The sequence below is a fragment of the Pan paniscus genome, chromosome 21 (assembly GCF_029289425.2).
Source record: "Pan paniscus chromosome 21, NHGRI_mPanPan1-v2.0_pri, whole genome shotgun sequence".
Classification (NCBI taxonomy): domain Eukaryota; kingdom Metazoa; phylum Chordata; class Mammalia; order Primates; family Hominidae; genus Pan; species Pan paniscus.
Genome location: NC_073270.2, coordinates 55936794 through 55961783, shown reverse-complemented (window position 1 = coordinate 55961783; position 24990 = coordinate 55936794). Strand labels below are relative to the sequence as shown.

General features: G+C 51.5%; 1 protein-coding gene across 1 annotated transcript; it reads right to left on the bottom strand.

Annotated features, from left to right (window-relative positions):
* Positions 1 to 22631: 22631 nt before the first annotated feature.
* CEBPB (CCAAT enhancer binding protein beta) lies at positions 22632 to 24736 on the bottom strand. The gene has a single exon (XM_034946954.3). The coding sequence runs from the start codon at positions 24281 to 24283 to the stop codon at positions 23246 to 23248; it is 1038 nt and encodes a 345-aa protein (XP_034802845.2). The 5' UTR covers positions 24284 to 24736; the 3' UTR covers positions 22632 to 23245.
* Between the last annotated feature and the right edge of the window lie 254 nt (positions 24737 to 24990).

Genomic DNA, 24990 nt, shown 5'->3' with positions numbered 1-24990 from the left:
AGAAATAAGTTCAGAACGATGAGGCAGGCTTGTTAACAGTGCAGATTTCTGGGACTGCTCCAAACCACTGGAAGCAGAGGCTTCACTGGAGGAACCCTGGAGAGGAAAGACTCAGAGGAGGAAGCTGTGGCAAAATGGTGAACAGTCAGGCTAAGTGTTCAAGCTGTGCCCCTGGCTTGCAGGACTCCCGGGGGCTGCCCAGGGCTGGGCCCTGCCCCCCATCTCCTCTGCAGCTCCCTTTCACTCTGTTCTTGCAGTGAGGCTTCAGAAACATCCAGGGGTTGAATAAAAGGGGATCTATCCAATACAACAAAAGGAATAATGAAGTTGAAAAACCAATAATGGGGAAGCAGAGGCAAAGAGCAACAATAGGACAAGCCCAGGTTTCCACAGACCTTGTTATTACTCAGTAGCAAGACTGGACTCGAACCCCCATCTTCTAACTCTTGGGCCAGAAGTTTTCTACTGAATTCTACCCCACCCTGGTCCAGGCTCCTGTCAGCTACTGGTCCATTTATCTATCCACCCACCCAATTTTCCACCCACCCACCTACCCACCCATCCATCTTTCCTCCATCTGAGTGCTGCTCACATCACCACCCAGCCATCCAACCATCCATCCGTCTATCCATCTCTCTGCTCGTAGACAAAATCACCCACCCTTCACCCTCCATCCAGTAGTCACTGAGCACCTGCTATGTGCCCAGTGCCATTCTAAGAGCTGAGGACACAGCCACCCATACAACAGATGGGTTCCCGTCCAGGGAACTTAGCACATATGGGAGAGACAGACCACAGATTGTAATCACACATAAACAGAGCCCAAATGGGGGTCCTGCCTGTGGACCACACACAGGGATTGAGGGGAGCTGGTGGGGAGCCCGGAAAGGCCTGCCCTCCCAGTCGGGACACTGTGTGCCTGCCCCCAACCAGTTCCTCCTCCCATTCACCTGCCCACCACCTCCCCACCTCCAGCTAATCTGAGGTCACTGAGCTCTCCATGGGGCGAGTCCCAAGTAGGCAGATCCCCTCAGGTATCACCCAACCCACCAGGAATCCCATTAAAACTTAGCAGGTCACTCCAGCCAGGTGCGGTGGCTCATATCTGTAATCCCAGCACTTCGGGAGGTCAAGGCAGGAGAATCACTTGAGCCCAGGAGGTAGAGGCTTCAATGCGCTATGATTGTGCCTCTGCACTCCAGCCTAAGTGACAGAGCAAGGCCCTGTGTCAAAAAAAAAAAAAAAAAAAAAAGCTTAGCGGTCACGCATCCAAAACCCACACATACTCTGCTACTTATTGAGTGCTTACTGTGTACCAGACCACAGGCTGCATACTTTCCACCAACTGCTTCATTTTGTTCTCTCCTCCCCTTGGCCGACATCACCCACCCTGTAACCCTAGGAGGAAGAAGTCAGGCATATCCCTGCCCTGCTCAGAACCCCACCCACCCCTGCCACACACACACACCACCTCCCAGCTCCCATCCTACTTCTCTCCCCATCACTCACAACGGCACCTCCCCTACTGGCCTCCTTGCGGTCCCTTGAACATAGACAGCATGGTCCCATCTCAGAGCCTTTGTGCTTGCCATGCCATTCCCTCTTTCCCCAGAGACCTCATGGCTCCCCCGCCCCGCCCCACCCAATAGCACCTTCCCTCAGCCAGGCGTTCCCTGACCTCTGTGGTTAAGTCAAACATCCTTCTCTTCCTCACACTCACGCACTCTCTCTCTGATTCTCTCCCTCTTGCATGCACACACACACACACACACACACACACACACGCTCCTTCTCTCCCTCCCCTTCTTTATTTTCCTCCCTAGCACTCATCATCGGACCACCTGTATCCCCCACCCCAATAATGGACCCGCCATGAAGGTGGGGCTTGGGGCCGCCTTATTCTCTTCTGTATCCCCGGGCTTAGCACAGCACCGGGCGTGTGGTGTGTGCTCATCAGAGTCATTCCTGGAGCACATCTTTGAGAGTCTTTTGTGTGCCAGGCTGTGAGTTGCAGACACAGCACAGAACAAGATGGAAACATTGTGGCAAGTAGGATCAGAGGCCCTGGGTCTAGGAACCTCACCCAGCCACTTCCCGGTTGTGGAACCTCAGGAAAATATCAGAGGCCTGAGGGGTAGCTGATCCCACCGGCCAGCTAGACCCTCCCAACATCCTTGTGACATCCCCAGTGTGATAATTCTCTGGAAAGTGCTGGGCTCAGTGCGTGTTGCTACCTTATGGTTGATTGTCCATGCTCTTACTGGTTTCGCAAGCAAACTCCAATTGACCAAAAATCACCCCAGTGGTACCCCTCAATTAACCAAATTGGGGTTTGGGGGAGGAGGGTTTTTTTGTTTTTCTTCCCCTTTGCTTCCGTCAGTCCATTTACTAGCCGTTTATTTACCGGGCACCAAGTGTGTGAACATCATGGAGTCCCCGCTTACAGAAAGGTCTCAGAGTCAAGGAGAGAGATGGACTAGAAATATGGGGCAGAGGCAAAGTCACAGGAGACGTCCTTATCAAGTGGGAAGAACTTGCCACCTTCCAAAGGAGGAAACTGGCAAACGCACCATGTGTACGGCTCTCAAGAACATCACGGAAGGACAGGAACAAGTCCCATTGAGATGGCTGGTGTGAGGTCGCCAAGGCGTTAAAAAGAACGATCATCCGGAAATGCAAATGAAACCACAATGAGATATTACTACACACATGGCCAAATAGCTCATATTAAAAAGACTGACCTCTCCAGGTGTACTCAGAATCAAGGGATGGGGCCAGGCGTGGTGGCTCACGCCTGTAATCCCAGCACTTTGGGAGGCTGAGGCAGGCAGATCACTTGAAGTCAGGAGTTCGAGACCAGCCCGGATACCTGGCAAAACCCCATCTCTTCTAAAAATACAACAACAAAAAAATTAGCCGGGTGTGGTGACACACACCTGTAGTCCCAGGTACTCAGAAGGCTGAGGCAGGAGAATCGCTTGAACCCAGGAGGCAGAGGTTGCAGTGAGCTGAGATGGTGCCACCTCACTCCAGCCTGAGCAACAGAGTAAGACTCCATCTAAAAAAAAAAAAAAAAAAAGGGAGAGAGATGGGCCAGAAATATGGAGGACAGCAGTAGCCAAATGCTTTGGAAACTGTTTGGAAATATGCAGAAACTCAACACACGTGAATGATGTGTCCAGTGATGATGCCTCGGGTATAAACTCGATAGAAACAAGAGCTGGCATCCACCAAATGACACAAACAAGAGCTGGGTGCAGTGGCTCATAGCCATGATCCCAGCTACTCGGGAGGCTGAGATGAGAGGATCACTTGAGCCCAGGAGTTCAAGGCTGCAGTGAGCTGTGATAGCACCAATGCACTCCAGCCTTGGCAACAAAGCAGGACCCCAACTCATAAAATAAAATAAAATAAAGGAAAGAAAAAGAAAAAAGACACAAACAAGAATGTCCATGGCAGCTTTATTCACAACAACCAAAACCTTGAAATAACCCAACTGTCTACCAACAGTAGACTGGACTATGGTATAGTCACACAGTGGACAGTGGAACGCAACACAGTAGTGAGAATGAAGCTGTACAGTACTGCATAGAGGAACTTTAAAAGTTTAACTGAGCAAAAGAAGCCAGACACAAAAGCAAATACTCTGAATGATTCCATTGATATGAAGTTGTAGAACAGGCAAAACAATGTAATCTGTTAGAAGTCAGGAAAGCAGTTGTCCTAGACAGAAAGATTTTTCAGTGATTAAAAATGTTTGTTCTGTTTCAGGCCAGGTGTGGTAGTTCACACCTGTAATACCAGCACTTTGGGAGGCCAAGGCAGGTGGATCATCTGAAGTCAGGAGTTCAAGACCAGCCTGGCCAACATGGTGAAACCCTGTCTCTACTAAAAATACAAAAATTAGCCGGGCAGTAGTGGTGCACACCTGTAATCCCAGCTACTCAGGGGGCTGAGGCAGGAAAATCGCTTGAGCCTGCGAGACAGAGGTTGTGGTGAGCCGAGATCTCGCCACTGTACTCCAGTCTGCAGTGACAGAGTGAGACCCTGTCTCAAAAAAAAAAAAAACAGTTCTGCTTTTTTATCCAAGTGCTGCTCACACTGGTGTGTTCAGGTGGTAAAAATGTATCTTCTGTACCCTGCTTAGACTTCTGTAAAAGTTCACATTTTAAAAGGTATAACAGAAAGAAAGGAAGGAAGGAAAAGCCGCATTCACACAGAGATGAAAGAAATGCATACACAAAGATCTGGAAATTCAAACCCCAAAATTATAAAACCACGCTGACAGAGTGAAAAGGAGCCAGCCCTGGCCAGATGGTCCAGAACTGACTTCAGCTTGATTGGAAATGTTATCATGTGTTAAGAGAACGGATACCTGTATTACTATTATCAATTTAAATCAAAATTTCTTAGTAAAAAGGCAAAAAGACAGCCAGCCACGGTGGTTCACGCCTATAATCCCAGCACTTTGAGATCAAGCAGGAGGATCACTTGAGCCCAGGAGTTTGAGGCTGCAAAGAGCTATGATTGTGCCACTGTACTCCAGCCTGGGCAACATAGCAAGACTCAGTCTCTTTATTTATTTATTTATTAAGTTCCGGGGTACATGAGCAGGATGTGCAGGTTTGTTACATAGGTAAACATGTGCCATGGTGGTTTGCTGCACCCATCAACCCATCACCTGGGTTGGATGTATTAGCTCTTTCCTCTAATGCCCTGTCTCCTTGTGTCTTAAAAAAATTTTTTAATAAAAAAAATTTAGGGCAAAAAGAGAGGCCAGCCAGGGAATCAAAGAGCAAGTTGTAGCTACTGAGAACCTCCTCTGTGCTCCAGGGGCACACACGTAGGCATGCCTAGCCCTTACTTGCCCAAGTTTCCCACTGATAGAATCTGAGGGCCAGAAGACCAAGGTTCACCCATTGTTTCTCTGTGGCCTGGCACAATGCACTTCCTCCCATTTCCCAGGTAAGGAAACTGAGGTCAGTGAGGTTAATGACGAGGACAACTGCCCTCAAAGAGTGTTCCTGAACACTCAGGAGACAACTCAGGTGAAAGTGCTGGGTGACCATGCCGGATGCCACAGTACTGCCAGGACTGGCCACATCAAGATGCAGGGCCCTCGTTCACAAATCATTAAGAATTTCAAGGCCAGGTGCGGCAGCTCATGCTTGTAATACCAACCCTGTGGGAGACTGAGGCAGGAGGGTTGTTTGAGCCCAAGAGTTTAAGACCAACCAGAGCAACATAGAGAGACTCCTCCCTACTCCAATCTCTACAAAAAATAAAATTTTAAAAATTACCAGGGCTGGGGGCAGTGGCTCATGCCTCCAACCCCTGAGCTTTGGGAAGCTGAGGCGGGCGGACTGCCTGAGGTCAGGAGTTCGAGGTCAGCCTGGCCAACATGGTGAAACCCCGTCTCTACTAAAAGTATAAAAAATTAGCCAGGCGTGGTGGCAGGCGCCTGTAATCCCAGCTACTTGGGAGGCTAAGACAGGAGAATCACTTGAACCCAGGAGGCGGAGGTTGCAGTGAGCCAAGACCACGCCATTGCACTCCAGCCTAGGCAAGAACAAAACTCCGTCTCAAAATAAATAAATAAATATAAATAAAAATAAAAATTGCTGCACACAGTGGCTCATGCCTGTAACCCAACACTTTGGGAGGCCGAGGTGGGCAGATTATTTGAGGTCAGGAGTTCAAGACGCAGCCTGGCCAACATGGTGAAACCTCATCTATACTAAAAATATAAAAATTGGCCAGGCGCGGTGGCTCACGCCTGTAATCCCAGCACTTTGGGAGGACAAGGCAGGTGGATCATAAGGTCAAGAGATCAAGACCATCCTGGCCAATATGGTGAAACCCTGTCTCTACTAAAAATACAAAAATTAGCTGGGCATGGTGGCACTCACCTGTAGTCCCAGCTACTCAGGAGGCTGAGGCAGGAGAATCACTTAGAACCTGGGAGGTGGAAGTTGCAGTGAGCCAAGATCTTGCCACTGCACTCCAGCCTGGTGACAGAGTGAGACTCTGTCTCAAAAAAAAAACAAAAAAAAATTTATATATATAATTAGCCAGGCGTGGTGGTGGGTGTTTGAAATCCCAGCTATTCAGGAGGCAAGAGAATCGCTTGAGCCCAGGAGGCGGAGGTTGCAGTGAGCAGAGATGGCGCCACTGCACTCCAGCCTGAGCAACAGAGTGAGACTCTGTCTCAAAAAATAAAAATAAAAAATAAAAATAAATAAAAATTACCCGGGCATGGTGGCATGTGCATGTAATCCCAGATAATCAGGAGGCTGAGGCAGGAGGATCACTTGAGCTTGGGAGGTTGAGGCTGCAGTGAGTCATGATCACACCACTGCACTCCAGCCTGGACAACAGAGCAAGACCCTATCTAAAAAAAAGAAGAGAGAGAGAATTTCAAGATGACAATAGCAGACCTGTAAACCAAGTGGGGGCCCTTCCAAACAAGGGGCTCTGTGGAATTGCCTAGATGGTACTCCCATGAAGCCACCCTGGTTCTACCCTAGCTTACCAAGAGCTTTCACAAAAACCAGCATAGAAAGTAAGTTTTCTGATAACCTTCAGGCAGTCAGAAAGCTCCTTTCTCCAGAACTTTCCATTCCATGCCAGCTGTTTTCACATGTTGGTGTTTGTAAGGCCTTAGAGCAACAGGGGCTCCCCTCTCCCAAGGAGCAATAACATCAACAACAGCAATAGCAGCTGCCATTATTGGACAATTAGCACATGCCGGCATGGTGTTGAGTTCTGCGCACTTTCGACTCCTCGACTCTGCTCACCAATGCTATTAAGTAAATGCTGTCATAGGCAGGCTCTGAAAGTGGAAACGGAGGTACAAAGTGGGCCACTCACCCCAGGTTGCAGAGCCAGAAAGAAGAAGAACTGGGATTCACACCCAACCCTGCAGGGCTCCAGAGTCCACACGCTGGCCCAGGAAGGAAGGCAAAGGCCGGCGGGAGGTGGACGGAGGGTGGCAGAGCCACCCTAGGCCAGGGAGGGAAGGCTCCAGGGATGGGAGCCGCCCTTTGCTCCACTGACTCCCCTCCCGACTTGGAGCTGTGAGCTCTGAGCTGCAATGGTCTTTGCCAAGCCGTGGTTTCGCCATCTCCTGCCAGGCCCTAGGGACCTCTGGGAGCACAGCAGAGCTGTCCAGCCTGGAGAGTCCAGGCCAGAGCACTGGGTAAGGAGCACACTCTGGGGTTCCTCAGACCCAGGTTCAAATCCTGCCTCTGCCACCCACCAGCTGTGTGACCTCAGACAAGGTACACTCCCCCTCTGAGCTCCTGGGTCTTTTTTGGCTTTTCTTTTTGAACCTCAGGTGTGCAGGGTGAAGTTATCTGATGCCTCAATTCGCAACATGTTATCATGATTGCCCACACAGGCTGCCCTCTAGTTGTATTTATTTATTCCCTTTCACCCCAATCCCTACTCCCTGCCCACCTGACTCTCCTATGTTCAATGTGTAGCATGAGTTCATTGATTTTAGGTTTCTACTTTGATGCTGGTGTTTAACATATGTACAGTAAAGCGCATAAACAGACAGCTCAATGAACTCTTCTTTGTTGTTGTTGTTGTTGAGACAGGGTCTTGCTCTGTCACTCAGGCTGGAGTACAGTGCCACAACCATGGCTCACTACAGCCTTGACTTCCTGGGTTCAAGCGATCCTCCCACCTCAGCCTCCTGAGTAACTGGGACTACAGGTGTATACCACCATATCTAGCTAATATTTTTTATTTTTTGTAGAGACTGTGTCTCCCTACATTGCCCAGGCTGGTCTGGAACTCCTGGGCTCAAGTGATCCTCCCACCTTGGCCTCCCAAAGTGCTGGGGTTACAGGTGTGAGCCACTATGCCCGGCCTGAATTCTTATATATGGATAAATTCATGGAACTACCACCTGGGGTAAAACATGGGAATTTTGCAGATCCCAGAAGCCTTCCTCATGTCCCACTGCAGGCAATGACTCCTCTACCCCACAGAAGGAACCACTTTTGTGCCTTCTAGATTCATCTTACCTGTTCTTGAACTTCATATCAGAGGAATCACACAGAAAGTCGTCTTTTGTGTCTGGCTTCTTTCCCTCAGCATAATGCTTTTAACATTAATCTATAGTGTGCATGGGCTGGGCACGGTGGCTCATGCCTGGAGGGTTTAGGGATAAAGTGATGTCATGTCTACAGCTGCCTCTCAAATAATTCAGGCAAAAGAAAAAAATACAAATGGGGGAAAAGACAAAGTGGGGAAAAATATAAACAATATAGCTGAAGGATATCCTGAAGTTTCTTTTCTTTTTTTGGGACAGAGTCTTGCTCTGTCACCCAGGCTGGAGTGCAGTGGCGTGATCTCGGCTCATGCAACCTCCGCTTCCTGGGTTCAACCCATTCTCCTGCCTCAGCCTCCCAAGTAGCTGGGATTACAGGTGCGTGCCTCCACAGCCAGCTAATTTTTGTATTTTTAGTAGAGACGGGGTTTTGCCATGTTGGCCAGTCTGGTCTCAAACTCCTGACCTCCAGTGATCCACCTGCCTTGGCCTCTCAAAGTGCTGGGATTACAGGCGTGAGCCACCGACCCTGGCCCAGCTGCCACTTTCTACCAGGGCCCAACAGGCGGGAAAGAAAAGGCAGATTCAGACCCTTCAGCATCACCCAGGACTTGAGGAAGGGAGTCCACATTGCACAAATGGGGTTTTGCCGCCTAAGACTTGTTTTTTTCTGAGTTTACAAGGGCTCAAATCAGTGCCGTTGGAGAGGGTTTGAGGCTGTCACAACATCTGGGGAACTGAGGCGTGGGGCATTCACAGGGCTGTCAGGAGGAGGCCTTGGGCTCAAATTGTAGGGGGCGTGGGATCTTAAACCATCATTGGCAGCCAGACTGATGGGCAGGGTAGTGACACGCCAAGATCCTGTCATCTTTGCTAGGCTCTGGTTTTATGGGATCTAAGGTTTTCCGTGGTTCTAGTTCCAGGTGGAGAGTGACAACTATCTCTGGCATGTTGCACATTCTCAATAAATGAATTGTGGAATAAATTCCTTGTGATGATAATTGATATTTATTGAGCATTTACTATATGCCAGGCACTATTCTAAGCACTTTGCACCTATCATCTCCATTAATCCTCTCCACATCCTGTGAGATAGGTACTATTATTACCATCATTATTTTGTAAACAGGAAACTGAGGAACCGAGAAGTTAAGCCACATGCCCAAAGTCACAAGTTGTTAAGAGGAATATAAATGAATGAATTAATTAATTAATTAATGGCAGTCCCTATCTAGATTAGCATTTTTCTTTTAAACATTACTGAAGCGAAAGTCCAGTTGCAACTCTTCTTGGGGAATAACAACCCAGCCCAAGCTCCCTGACTCCCTGTTCTCTCCAAGTCAGCCTCTCTCCTTCTCATTGCTTAATGGGAAGTGTCCCCAATCCTGAGCCTGAGGTAGCCTGAGCTCCAGCCTTAGAAACACAAAGACCTGGGGCCCTAATGTGATGGGGACCCTATCATGTCCCAAGATCGCACGCATGTAGCTTCCTTTAGTTGTATATAGGCTCTTTTGGCCTGAAACTGTTCCTTTCTCAGTCTCTCCTTGACCCACATGACCTTGACATGTTTGAGGATGCAGGCCAGCTATTTTTTTTTTTTTTTTGAGACGGAATCTCGCTCTGTTGCCAGGCTGGAGTGCTGTGGTGCAATCTAGGCTCAGCTCACCGCAACCTCCGCCTCCCAGGTTCAAGCAATTCTCCTGCCTCAGCCTCCCAAGTAGCTGGGACTATAGGTGCAGGCCACCATGCCCGGCTAATTTTTGCATTTTTAGTAGAGATGGTTTCACCATGTTGGCCAGGTCTCTATCTCTTATCCTTGTGATCCACCCACCTTGGCCTCCCAAAGTGCTCCTCACTTCAGATCTCTCGGATGTTTCCCGTGATTAGATTCGGTCTCTGTGTCTGATATATATTTGCAGGGATACAGCAGAAGTGATGCTGTGTTCCTGATATATGGTCTCTCATGTACTGAGGGCTTACTTTTCACCAAGACCCACAATGCACAAAAGTCAAGGATGTGACAAGACCTATTGCATAGATGAGGAAACTGAGGCTCAGGAAGAAGAGGTCACTAACTCCAGGTCAAACATCTAAGTGACAAAGCTGAGATTTAGACTCACACCCATCCAACTCATGAGCCCTATAGGGAGATCACGAAGGAACGAGGGACGATGAGGAGGAACGGCCCGGCATAGAGCAGGGGGCCTTAGAGAGTCAGCCTCAGTTCATTCCTTGATCACAATCTCACTACCTCAAAAATGCAGATCTCTGATCCTTGTGGGGTGGCTGAGACCAGGGATATCTGGCCCTATTAGTGACATTAAGACTCTGCAATCCCGCTCCTGGGTAAATACACCAGAGGCACTCTGAGAAGACCATTAGGGGGCTGATAAACACAAAGATGTACCACCTAGGTCTCCTTCAGGGGAGAACCAGCTGCAGGGAGTATGATGAGGTGATGAACTCCAGCCACCAACAGCTGCCCCAGCTGCAGAGAGCCATCTTGCCCCAGCCATCCTTCCCAGGGCAGCCCGAAAGCCAGACAGACCAAGGCAGGGTGTAAAGGTCTGGCCATTTTGCCCAACACAGGGCACCCAACAAGCAAGTTCCTCTCCGGTGCTCCCAAGACTGCTCAGGGCTCTGCAGGCCTGCATCGCTGCTGGATGACTTCATCTGCCCAGTCCTTCTTGCACCCCCTCCATTTCTCAGGTGTTGACCCCCACAAACATCTTGCACTCCAAACTCCATTTCAGTATCCACACAACCTGCCCTGTGACAGAGGTACATTCAACAATGCTTGTCAGAACAGTGTTTATGGCTGTGGGGACTTAGAGGCAAAATCATTGTCCACCACAAGGGCAGTGGTTCCTTAAAATGTGGCAGATACATACAGAGGAATGTTATGCATCAGCATAAAAAGTAATGAATCAGAGGGACACAGAGCAACCTGGAGGCATCTCTCAAGCCTATTCTTCCAGGAATATATGCTGCACTCATGTAAAATGTGACCTATTGGATACAATTGTCTGTTGCAGCATTGTGTGAAATAGAAAAAGACTGGAAACAATCTAAATGTCCATCAGAAAGAGACTGGTTAAATAATTATGGTACATCCATGCAATGGAATATTATACAACCATTAAAAGGAATGTGGCAGCTCTATAGTACTGATATGAACAAGCTCCAAGATACATTGTTGAGTGAGAAAAGCAAAGCACAGGTCAGTGTAAAAAATGTGCTACAGTGTGCATAAATATCGTGTGTGTGTGTGTGTGTGTGTGTGTTTGGGTGCACTCACATAGACCATTTGAAATAAGAAAAAGCTGCTGGAAACTTCAGTAACCTCTGGGAGAGGGATCTGGGAATGTGGGGGCAGGAGTGGGAGGGAGACAGACTTTTCATTGCAAATCCATTCACACCTTTTGAATTTTGAACAATGAGCACATATTATGTATTCAAATTGAAAGGAAAAATGTATAGAGGCCATGGTGAAGTTGATCTGAGGCCATCCATAAGAAGGGTGGCATAGTGTGGGGCCAGAGACTGAACAGGGTAAGGAGGGTGACCAATCATGGAACAGAGGTGGGGGGACAGTGACAGCAAACTGGTTACATATAGGGGATGGGTCAAATAAACAAATATATTAAGAATAATGGAAGCCTATTTTCTCACTGATGGAAAAGAGAGTTTCAAATATGGAAAGAGAGAAAATTAGAATAAACTCTGTGATGCTGAATGGGAACTGCAGTTATCAGTGTACACTCATATTTTTCTAAATAGATGATAGATGATAGACAGATAATAGTTAGATACAGAAATAACACAGCTGTAAATATGTGTCTCTATATATACATATATACAGTCCTTAACTCTGTCCACTGAGAGAGTCAGGGAGTGGAGACACCCCAACAGCAATGAGCACTTTGTCCTGAGATTTTGGCTTCTAAATTCCATTCTCTACTAAAAGGAACCAGGGCTCCTGGGAGAAGTGGCTGATTCCAGAGCTGGGGGCAGAAAAAATACCAGATGAGCTTATAGTACCTCACTGTGCCAGAAAGTAAGAAAATGCTCAAAGAATGATGGTGACACAGAAGCTAGTTAAAAGTGGCTCCCAGGAGCCAAATCTGGGACAATTTAAGCATATAAATAAGTTAACAATGATGATGATATACCACAACCCACTGAATAAAATAGAAAACTATGAATCTATACTGACAGAAATAAATGAATAATTGAAAGTCTGATGACATTCAAGAAATTCACAAAGTTTCAACGTGCCTCCTCTCAAATGCTGATTAACTACAAAGAGCGGGGAAAGTAACCCTACAGATGCGAAGTCTGGCAGCTATCTCCTCAATCAAGTCATCAAAGAGTGCACCATCAGCAATGGGACGAGGAGAAGAACATAACATCGCTTCTTTGATTTTTCTGCCAGAGTTGCAGAACCTGAATCTCACCACAATGAAGCATCAGACAAACCCACAGGGAAAGACATGCTGTAATGCTGTACAACAGCTGCCCTGTATCCTCAAAAGTGTCAAGGTCATGAAGGTCAAGGAAAGACTAAGGAACTGTTCTACCTTCAAGGCAACTAGAGAGATGTGGAACTAAACAAAACATGTGGCCGGGCGCGGTGGCTCATGCCTGTAATCCCAACATTCTGGGAGGCCAGGGTGGGAGAATTGCTTGAGCCCAGGAGTTCCAGACCAGTCTGGGCAACATAGTGAAACCCTGTGTCTACAAAAAATACAAAAATTTGCCGGGCAGGGTGGCACATGCCTGTAGCTCTAGCTACTCAGGAGGCTGAAGTGGGAGGATCGCTTGAGCCCAAGTAGTTGGGGCTGCAGTGAGCTATGATCACACCACTGTACTCCAGCCTGGGTGACAGAGTGAGACCCTGTCTCAAAATAAAATAAAATTAAAAATAAACACAAAGTATGATCCCAAACTGGGTTCCCTTACTGGATGTTATCAGGGCAACTGGTGAAACCTGAATGGGTCTTGTTAGACAGTCATGGTGTATCCTGTTAATTTCCTGATTATGATGGTTATATTGTAGCTATCTAGGAAAATGCCCTGGTTTGTAGAAACTATGTATCAAAACATTAAGGGGTGATAGGGCAACAGGTTGGCAATTTATTCTCAAATAATTCAAGAGAACCAATTTGAGACATTTCTCAAACTAAAAAGTTTTTTAAAAATACACAGTAAAAAAGTAAAAAACAGAATGAGAGCTAAGTTTCAATACCATTAACAGGAATTAAAACATATATTTTTAGATTTCTGATGGCTTAGCAAGCCACTTCTAAGTGAAATATGTGAATATGTTCATTAAAAGACATGTCCCCTCGCTGGGCGCGGTGGCTCACACCTGTAATCCCAGCAGTTTGAAAGGCCAAGGCGAGTGGATCACCTGAAGTCAGGAGTTCGAGACCAGCCTGGCAAACATGGTGGAAGCCCATCTCTACTAAAATTACAAAAAATTAGCCAGGTGTGGTGGTGGGCCCCTGTAATCCCAGCTACTCAGGAGGCTGAGCACGAGAATCACTTGAACCTGGGAGGCAGAGGCTGCAGTGAGCCAATATTGCACCACTGCACTCCAGCCTGGGAGACAGCACAAGTCTGTCTCAAGAAAAAAAAAAAAAAAAAGACATGTCCCCTCAAATATTCATCTCAGCCCAATTCTAAAGAGCTCAAAACTGGTAACAACCTGAATGTCCATGAGGGATCAAATGGGTAAATCCACTGTGGTGTGTCCATGTAATGTCATTTTGCTCAGTAATAAAAAGGCATAAATATTGATACACACAACAACTTGAATGAATGTTAGTTACAATACTGAATAAAAGAAGCCAGACATAAACAGCATCTATTGTGTGATTTCATTTCTATAAAAGCATAGAAACAGGCAAAATTAATGTTTGCTGTTAGAAATCAGAATAATGATTACCCTTAGGTGTGGAAGAGGGGTAGCTAGAAGGGACACAAAAGGCTTCAGGGGTGCTGGAATGATCTCTTCTTGATCTGGACACTGGTGGGTCAACACCAGGAAAATTCACAGAGCTGTATATCTGTGTTATGTGCACATTGTTGTGTGTGTATATTTCACTAAGAAAGAAAGAGAAAAAAATGTGATGCACGGGAAAACAGACTAAAGCGCAATGCAGGCTTTGCGAGGACTGATGACAATCGTGTCCTAAGAACTGGAAAGCATAATTAGCTCTGCACCTGACCTGCAAGAATAAAAGCAGGAAAGGGTCCCTGTTGTCCCTTTGTCCCGCACCACCCCACAAGAGGGTCAGTCAGGCGAGCTTGATGACTGGTGCCATGTGGCATGAGAGGACTGAGGCCTGGCTGGAGTCAGGTGCCCCAGGCTGCCCTGACCCCCACCCCAGTTCTCTCTCCTCCACAGCCTGCTGACTCCCACCCACCAGCCTCTCTGAGGAGTCTTCCTCCTCCTTGGCCACCCCTGTCCCTGCCAGGGCTCCAGGGCTAGGGCAGGGATCTGATGACAGCTATAAAAATAAAAGTTCACCCAGCCCGGCTCCCTGGCCTCCAGACTCACCTCCCAGAGATCTCAGCTGGGCTGGCCCCAGGAAGGCTGGCAAAGGTGCCTCCCAGCCCTGGCAGGCCAAGGCCTCAGTGGAGCAGGTGGTGGCGGGCAGCGTGGGTCAGAAGGGTTATTCAGGGTGGCATGGGGCATCTGGTCCCAGCGCAGCTGCCAACAGGCTCTGTGAGCTGCAGCAGGACCTGACCCTCTCTGTTTCCAAACGGGGGAGTCCCTTAGTGGATCACATATGCAGGCTAGGGCTACAAAATGCGGAGCTCACTGAGGTCAGCAGAGAAATTTCTGTCCATTTCAAGGGCTTGGTTCAAGCCTGGGCTGAGGCACACTGAAATTTCAGAGTCACGAGAGAGAGACACTTGAGGACAGGCAGGATATTTTCATGACAGGAGGTCTTTGTGCATTACTTCTGTAATTAAAGTGAATAAAAAGAAATCCTTCCACCACATCTGATGGAAATTCTTTTTCCTAAGCAAAGCGTGCATTTCTGTGCTCATGTGCAATAGTGTCCGTAACAAGAATGCACTGGTGCAGGACGAAAAAATGCAGGTCGTGAAACAGCTCACACAGGTTGATTCCGTTCTGGCAAATATATCAGTTAGAAATAGATTCAGCTGCCAGTAACAGGAAGCCCAAATGACAGAGACCTCAGTAAGCAGAGATTTCTTTCTCTCATGTAAACAAGCCCAGAGCAAAGCAGGTAAAGACTGGTGCGGCTGTTCTACCACCATCAAGAACCCCAGTGCCTTTTGTCTTTCGGATTCACCATCCTCAGCATGTGGCTTCCATGCTTCAGAGTTTGCCTCATGATTCAGGATGGCCCCTGGAGCTCTGGCCATCACATCTGAGTTCCAGGCAGGAAGTAGAAAGAAGCAGGGGCTGGGAGGTGGCAGAGAAGGAACACAAAAGGGAATGTGCCTCACAGCCGAGTCAACCCCCTTTAAAGAGCTTTCCCAGAAGTCCCACCTACAACTTCTATTTAATCTCACTGGTCATCCCTAGCTGCAAGAGAAGCTGGAAACCGTAGTCTCTTAGTAGGGTACTTGCCCCCACAAAATAGAAGGATCTCATTGGTAAGGAAGAGGGAGAGGAATGAGTATTGGATCGGCCACTTTAGCCACAACGAGGAAAAATACACATGGAATGAAAATTCTGGAAGTTAACAACTTACCCTGCGTGAGTTAACCTGTCAAATCTTTGCAAAACACTATGAGGAATTTTATGATCTTCTTATTACAGATGGGGGAACTGAGGTCCAGCAAGACGCATTCACTTGCCTCAAACTACAGAGCTAGAAAATGGTGGATTTGGGCCAGGCGCGGTGGCTCACGCCTATAATCCCAGCACTTTGGGAGGCTGAGGCGGGCAGATCACGAGGTCAGTTCGAGACCAGCCTGGACAACATGGTGAAACCCAATCTCTACCAAAAATACAAAAATTAGCCGGGTGTGGTGGCGGGCACCTGTAATCCCAGCTACTTAGGAGGTTGAGGCAGAAGAATTGCTTGAACCCAGGAGGCGGATATTGCGGTGAGCTGAGATCACGCAACTGCACTCCAGCCTGGATGACAGAGCAAGACTTCGTCTCAAGGGGAAAAAAAAAAAAAAGAAAATGTTGGATTCAGAACACCAGCATTCCAATTCTAGCATCTAAGCTCCTAACCCACCAAAATGGTAATGATGATATGAATAATGATGACAGCTAATACCTACCTGTGTGTGGCACTGCTTTAAATTTGTTGTGTTATCTCACTTAAGCTTCACAACAACCTTATGAGGCAAGTACTATTAATTATTCCACTTAATAAACAAGAAAATGGAGGCACAGAGAGGTGAAGTAACTTGCCCAAGGCCACACAGCAAGTGTTAATGGGTTTATTTCTGAGTAGTGCTCTTTATTTCCTTCTTTTATTTATACTCTGCAGTCTCTGATCCTCCCATCACAATCATGCATTACTTGGGAAATCAAATAAAAAGCAAACACCTCCGCAGAGGTCCTGTCTCCTGCCTGTCCCCAGTCCCTCATCAATCCCACCCTGAAGACCCCTCCCTCTCCAGCCTTGCCTCTCTCCCCACAAGGGTTGCTGCCCTCTCCCCTGCAGTCAGGGCTTCCCAAAGAACTCTCCCTCTCTTGGCTCCCGGCCTTGGCTCCTCCAGCGCCCCTCCTGGTGAGCCCTCCCCTCATTCCTGCCCGATGAACTGCTCCCCGTGGCTCCAGGCCCTGGGTCACAGGCTCCTCGCCTACGAGGTCTCCTGGGCCCGGGCAGGCCTCCCTGTGCCCTTCACCCACTGCACTTTACCTCATCCCGAAGGCCCAGGAGCCTATTTCATTCCCTCCACAGGCTTGTCAAGGCCTTTCTGGGTGCCACACCTGGCAGGGACACCCACTCTCTCATCCTCAAAGCCACCTCACAGCCCTCGCAGCCTCCAACACCCTGCATGAAAGATGTGGCCTACCCCTCCCCGCTTTCCCCATCCTCCCCTCCCCCACTCCACCCCTGCATGAGGAACACTGTGTCCTCCCCATCCTTCCCTCCCCCATTCCACCCCTGCATGAGGAGCCCTGTGCCCCCCCATCCTTCCCTCTCCCACTCCACCCCTGCATGAGGAACCCTGTGCCCCCCCATCCTTCCCTCCCCCACTCCACCCCTGCATGAGGAACCCTGCGCCCCTATCCTCCCCTCCCCCACTCCACCCCTGCATGAGGAACCCTGTGCCCCCATCCTCCCCTCCCCCACTCCACCGCTGCATGAGGAACCCTGTGCCCCCATCCTCCCCTCCCCTACTCCACCCCTGCATGAGGAGCCCTGTGCCCCCACCCCGCCCCGCCCCTGTCCTCTTCTTCCCCACTCCTCCCCTTGCTGCCTCTGCTCCAGCCATGCTGGCTCCAGGCTCTTCTCCTCACACGGAGCTGGGCCCTGCCTCGGGGCCCTTGCGTGTGCTGTTCCCCCAGCCTGGAAGGCTACCTACGCGTTCCCCCCCAATCACCCTCCTCCACTTCCCCCACCTTATTTTCTTCAGGGCCTTTATCACAATCTGCAATGGGCTTGCCAATCTGCTAGCCACACATTGTCTCCTCCACCATAATGACAGCTTCAGGGGTCAGGGACCATCTTGGGCTCACAATGGGTGCTTGCTCGACACTGGGTGATACCTGTACTCCGTGCTCACAGGTGAGGAAGCCCAGGTTCAGCAAGGCTAAGTGCCTCAACCAAGGTCACTCTGCAACCAAGGGACAAGGCCCAGAGCTCCTTTGCTCAAGCATCCTACCCCTCAGAGGTGTCTAATTGTGTTCTGCCCGTGTCTCTTCCCCAGAGCAGTCAACCAGACAGAAAAGTGGCTGAGCTTGGGGCTCAGGCAGGCCTGGATTCAAATCCCAACCTTGCTGCTCTTGGGACAGGAACTGTCCCCTCTCAGAGCCTCGGGTCTCCTCTCTGTAAAATGGAACTCTTTCCTTTCTGTCTCAGAAGACACCTGGGAGGAGCTAACGCCACCAGCCCAGAAAGCCCCTGGCTTCCCCAGCCCACTCTGGCCTCTCCTGGGTCTGCCCAGCCCAGGCCTCCCTCACTACCCTGCCCCGGCCAATGCACCGTCAAAAATCCCACAGGGAGCGGGGACTGCTGGGATGCCATCACAGGCCACGCAGGAGATTGGCCAAGCTGAGAAAGAACTCAGGTGGGGGTGGAAGGGTAGGACAGGAAAACAGCAAAGGAGAGGCTCAGGGCCATGGGGGAAAACAGGCAGAGAAGGCCTCTCAGGTTCAAATGCAAGGCAAGAATTCAAACCTCCCATCAGCCACTCACCAGCTCTTGGACCGGTGACTTCACCTTTCTGTGCCTCATTTTCCCCATCTGGGGAAGGGGAGTAATAAGTAGCACCCATGGCCGGGTGCAGTGGCTCAGGCCTGTAATCCCAGCATTTTGGGAGACTGAGGCGGGCAGATTACTTGAGGTCAGGAGTTCGAGACCAGCCTGGCCAACATGGTGAAACCCCATCTTTATGAAAAACACAAAAATTAGCCGGGCATGGTGGAACAAGCCTGTAATGCCAGCTACTTGGGAAGCTGAAGCAGGAGAAGTGCTTGAATCCAGGAGGCGGATCTTGCAGTGAGCCGGGATCATGCCATTGCACTACAGCCTGGGTGACAGAGTGAGACTCCTTTCAAAAAAAAAAAAAGTAGCACCTACATCATTGGGATTTTAAGAATAAGGCATGCAGGACACCAGTAGGTGCGAAGTGAGCACCCAGTAAACTGCAGCCCACCATACTCCTGACTCCCTGGGCTCAGGGGTCTCTGCTCAGATGCCACTTCCTAGGAGGGGCCTCGCAGGACCGCTCCCACTCACCTCTGCCCCACTTTCCTTCCTGCAGAGCCCTTGACTCCACCTGCCATTATCTTGTTCCAGTCACTGGATACTTAGCATCTGTGTCTCCCTGAAAATTATCACCTCCATCTTGGCCACATGTCCCCAACACCCAGTAAGGGGCCTAGCACACAGCAGGTGCTCAATAAATGTTTGTCAAATAAATGAAAAATATAACTGGGCAAAAAAACGACTGAGAAACTGCGAGAAAACAGTCTCAGAGAGGTCTGGACAAAACTTGGAAGGCAGGGGAATATTCTTTTTTTTTTTTTGAGACAGAGGCACGCTCGCTCTGTCGCCCAGATTGGAGTGCAGTGGTGCGACCTTGGCTCACTGCAACCTCTGCCTCTGTGATTCAAGTGATTCTCATGTCTCAGCCTCCTGAGTAGCTGGGACTACAGGCACCCACTGCCACACTAGGCTAATTTTTGTATTTTTTTAGTAGAGACAGGGTTTCACCATTTTGCCCGGGCTGGTCTCAAACTCCTGACCTCAAATTATCTGCCGTCCTCAGCCTCCCAAAATGTTGGAATTACAGGTGTGAGCCACCGCGCCCAGCCTGCAGGGGAATATTCTTCAGGTGTTCAGAAGGAGCAGTTCCCCTTCTCACTCCCACTCCAGCTTCTGCCATTCTTAGCTGTGCAAACTTAAGACAGGTCAGTTCACCTCTCTAAGCTGGTTTGCACAGCAGCAAAATGCTAGTAACAAAAGCCAGCCTCCAAAAGGCTGATGAGTTGATTAAACCAAGGAGCACAGTGTCAGTGTGGCACTGGCACCCAGCAGTGTCTCAAGCGTTCATTTCTGACATCCACTTATCTCCTCGCTAAAATCACCAGGCCGTGGGACAATTGCATAAGATTATGAGGTGTGAATGTGTCTTGTTTTGTGAACTCTCTTGTCCTGAGCAAACATTAGTTGGGGTTCCAGGCTCCCACCTCCCAGCTAGCCTCAGTGGTCAAACACACTAAATGGGTCTGTGGTTAACATGACCGGCTTTCTCCCACATATCTAAGGACCCAGCACCTCCCTCTGTGCCAAGGGCTTGGAGTGGTGCTTTGCACATCTAAGCCCTTGTCTCACACCTGCTATTATCATGATTCCTCAAGGCTCGTCCCTGGCCTCCTGGGCTCGCCTCACCCCATCCCACCCCCTCCTGTTTCTGGATGTCGGAATGGACTAGTTCCTCCCTGCAAGCCCTTCACCCTTGCAGCTTGGTGAACCGTGGGGTTGGTGTTGCCCTAACTATGACATCTCCCCAAGTCCTTTGGGCACAGCTCCGTCCACAGTGCTCCCACACCAAGCCACCGTCAAAGCCCTCAACCTGTGAACTCCTTCTCCCAGCCCTCTTCAGAGGCAGCCCAAGGGGTTCAGGTTCAAATTCACTTTCTGTTGCTTCCAAACTGTGAAACTGATGTTTGCAGTTCTGGGGCTTGGAGTGCCTGAACTTGAGGGCAGGCAAGGAGCCCTCCAAGAAGAGCCTGGGATTTTAAACAGGAACTGGGATTACAAACCAAGCTCCCAGCCCCAAACTTTCCCCATAGACTTGGGAGTCGGATGGTTTTGTAACCTGCTCCACCTAGCCCACCTTGAGCACAAACCTCACTTCTGTGGACCTCAATGTGTGCTTTTAGAAATGGGTCTAGCACCTTCTGTGGGGTACTGTGGATGAGAGCAAGATGTGAGTGTGTGAAGAACTGACTCAACGCTGGTTCCAGGACAGCACTGGGGAAACAGAAGCAAAGCTGTGGGGCAGACGGGGGCGGAAGGGGGGCACCGTCTGGCCAGGCTGCTTCCCTCTCACTTCATTTGGGTGAGCAATGGCCACCAGCCAACTCTTGGTGACAAAGGAGGGAGCAGGGATTTGAGATTTGTTCCTCAATTTCCACCCTCTCCACCGCCCTCCTTCCCTAGGTCCAGCCCCTCAGCCTCTGCCTTCAGCAAGTAAATCCTCGAGGTCAAGCCCACATTGCTGTCGCTGCTACTGACAGAAACCATCGAGACCAGTGGGGCTTGGGACTGGACTGACTTCGAGGCTTCGAAGGCGTGCCCGGCCAGTTGTCCAGTTGCCCAGGGCTGGGAGGAGACGTGGTCAGGGCCACGCTGCAGGTCCCAGGTTGAAGCGAGGTTATCTGTGTCCAGCAATCTGCATAGCCCTCGAGCCACCATCAGGAGACACTGGCGTTAGGGAGGTGGAGCTTGTAGGAATCCTCCGCTTTGTGGCGGTGGGGGATGAGTGTCACTGTCTGTTCCCCACATCCCAGGCTCCCACAGGGAAAGCACAACCAGGCCCCCAAAAGGAAAAGGAGGGGCAAAGCATTTCCCATTCGCGAACCATGGTATCAGCAGCTGCTCCTGAGATCCCAGACCGCCCCAGGTCCTTGGCAAACCAGGCTACAATGCCTGCTGCCCCTGAATTCCTCAGGGCAGGGCAACTCCCAACCAGTGTCTTGCCCATAGGGATCGGACAGCCCAAAGCTGCTCCCCATCTCTAAAAACAGGCGTCATAACAGTCCCCACCTTCCCAAAGGTTATTGTGAGGTCTAAATGGGATGGGGCAGGTCCAGTGTTTACCAGATGCCGGCCCCTGGCAAGTACTGGCCACACTGGCGCTGCACTGGAGACTGGGGTGCCAAATGCCAGCAGCTTCCCAGCAAAAAATAATAACAAGAGCAAGCGCTTATATAACACTTATTGCGTGCCAGGCACTGTGGGACGCTGTACATGTATCCACTCACATCCATCTACATCCTCAACTCTCAGGAATGCCATCCAGGGCTGGATGGGAGTAGGGGGTGCAGTGAGAAGCCGGAAGGGGCAAAGGGATCAGTGGGCAGGGAAGAGGAGCCTGTCCCAGGGAATCAGGGCTAGCAGCCCCAAGTTTGTGCTTGGGCTCAGCCAAATTGAGCAGGCAGGTGAGGTGGGCTCAGTGTCCAAGTCTGGGCAAAGAGAGCAAGTGATGAGCCTCCCATCCTCAGGAAAGGTAATCAAAGTGTGGGAACCCCTCCCCCACCTCTCTCCACCTGGCCTGGCCTCTCCCCTCCTGCTGGCCAGGGACACACAAACACAGACTCGCCCACACACCCAGGCTCCCCTCTTTAAAATACACATGTATACACAAACTGTGTTTTAAACAACCCACCCCACTACACTGACCAAAAGCATCTGCCCTGACTCGGGCTCAGCAGGACCAAGACCTGAACCACCCCCTCCTCCTACAGTCACAGGCCTGCCTACCTAGTCCCCAAACACAGGGCAGGGGTCACAGACCTCCCAGCCCTTCCAAACCCAAGCCTGACACTCGGGACCAGCCAGAGGCTCCGGAATCTCTTCTCAAGCAGGGTTCCCAGCCACCCGTCCCGGCGCCCAGGGGCTCTGAGTCAGCCTGAATGCCTGACCCATTACTCTTCTCCCCTTTCCCCCGGGGCTGGAACCCCATCTCAAGCAGACCCTGTGTGTGTGGGAGGGGGAGTAGCAGAGGAGGCAGAAAAAGCAGCTGCAACACCCCCACCCAACCACCAAAACCTCCAAAAATAACAGCAGCCCCCCACACACAACCCCCTACACACCAGAAACGCAAAAACAAAATCCTACAAATCCAAAATAAAGTAAAAAAAAACAAAAGCCAATTACTGCCCCCAAAAGGCTTTGTAACCATTCTCAAAAAAAAGTTTATTAAAAGTGTTCTTATTTAATGCTTGAAACGGAAAAGATTCCCAAAATATACAGACGCCTCTTTTCTCATAGAAATAGATTATTTTTTATAATACAAAAAAAAAAGACCAAAAAACAAAACAAAACAAAACATCAACAGCAACAAGCCCGTAGGAACATCTTTAAGCGATTACTCAGGGCCCGGCTGACAGTTACACGTGGGTTGCGTCAGTCCCGTGTACACACGCGTTCAGCCATGTTTAAACCGATTGCATCAACTTCGAAACCGGCCCGCCCGCCGGCGCCTGGAGAGGGGCAGAGGGAGAAGCAGAGAGTTTATCATTCATCTGTACACATAGACGTTTCTTCTTTAAATAACACCACGGGCGGGAGCCCCATCTGCATGTGCGGTTGGTTTGGACAAAAATATAGATATATATATATAATAAAATATTAAAATTACCGACGGGCTCCCCGCGCTGCCAAGTGCCCCAGTGCCAAAGTTTTGCCGGCGCCGCCGGGGGCGGGGGCGAGGGCGCGGGCGCGGGCGCGGGCGCTCCCCGGAGTCTCAGCCCCGGCCGGCAGGGGGACGCGCGCGGGGGCCGCGCTAGCAGTGGCCGGAGGAGGCGAGCAGGGGCTCGGGCAGCTGCTTGAACAAGTTCCGCAGGGTGCTGAGCTCGCGCGACAGCTGCTCCACCTTCTTCTGCAGACGCTCGTTCTCGGCCGTGAGCTCCAGGACCTTGTGCTGCGTCTCCAGGTTGCGCATCTTGGCCTTGTCGCGGCTCTTGCGCACCGCGATGTTGTTGCGCTCGCGCCGGATCTTGTACTCGTCGCTGTGCTTGTCCACGGTCTTCTTGGCCTTGCTCTTGACCTGCGAGGGCGCCGGCGCGGCCCCCGCGTAGCAGGCGGTCGGGGGCGCCTTGGCGTCAGCGGGGCTCGGCGTGCCGGGCGGGCTGGACGACGAGGACGTGGAGAGGCTCCCGCTGCTGCCGCTCGGCACCGCCTGGTAGCCGAGGTAAGCGCGCAGCGCGTACGGGAAGCCCGCCGCCATGCCTGCGCCGCCGCCCGGCGCCCCGGCCTCCTCCTTCCGCTTGCAGTCCGCGGGCTCGAAGCCCGGCTCCGCCTTGAGCTCGGCGGGCGGCGGCGGCGGCGGGGGCGGTGGGTGCAGGGGCGCGAAGCAGCCGGGGTGCAGCGCGCCCTTGGCGGCCCCCAGGCGCCCCAGGCTCACGTAGCCGTACTCGGCCGGCTTCTTGCAGTTCTTGCCCCCGTAGTCGTCGGAGAAGAGGTCGGAGAGGAAGTCGTGGTGCTGCCCGGAGGAGGCGGGCGCGGGGGCGGGCGCGGGCGGAGCCGCCTCGAAGGTGTCCGTGGCCGTGGCGGGCGCCGGGGCCTGCGGCGCGCCCAGCGGCTCCAGGTACGGGCTGAAGTCGATGGCGCGCTCGTGGTCGCCGATGCTGCCCAGCTCGCCGGCGGGGGGGCGCGGCCCGGGTCTGGCCGCGGGGGGCGCCGCGGGGGCCGCCTTGCCGCCGTACGCAGCAGCCAAGCAGTCCGCCTCGTAGTAGAAGTTGGCCACTTCCATGGATTTAAAGGCAGGCGGCGGCGGCGGCAGGGGGAGACATGCTGGGTCCCAGGCCACCAGGCGTTGCATGAACGCGGGTGCCCGGGGAGGGGGCCTGGGGCTGCCCGCTCCGGCCGGCCCGCAGGTGGCGCGGCCTCCCTGCTCTGAGCTGTCGCCGCTGCGTCGCTGCTGCTGCTGCCGCCGCTGCTGGGGTGGCCGCTATTAGTGCGGGGGCTGGTGGCTGGACCCTCGGGTGGGTCCCCTTCCCAGTCCCGTGCGCGGCTCTGACTCGCTAAAGTTTCTCCTGAGCCCGGTTATTTATAAGGGCGGCCCGTAGCAACCGCTGCGTCACGCCGGCCCCTCCCGCCGCGCCGCCGGGACGCGAAGGACACGGCCGCGGCCGCCTGAGACCCCCGGGAGGACGGCGGCAGGGCGCAGCGGAGGGACCGGGCACCCGGAGCGCGTTTTCGGGGGGCCCCCGGAACGCAGGGGGCGGCCTCACGCCCCCTGCCCACCCCCGCCCGGCCGCCCCGGGATTGGGAGCGAGAGGGGGCGGTGCGACCCCGCCCCCGGACCGCCCCTCTGGGCTGGAGGCTGTCCTGGAAGGCGGGGGAATCGGAGGAGGGGGCGACCTGATCGCCTTCCCCCCGAGACGCGGCCCCGGCCCGCCCCCTGCTGGAGGAGGCGGAGGTTTCAGGAGGGCCGAGCAGAGCCCCGACGGCCGACCAGGGTCGGCTCCCCGGGCCGAACCCTGGAGACCCTAGCCCGCAGCTCTAGCTCCAGGAGAAGCTACCCAT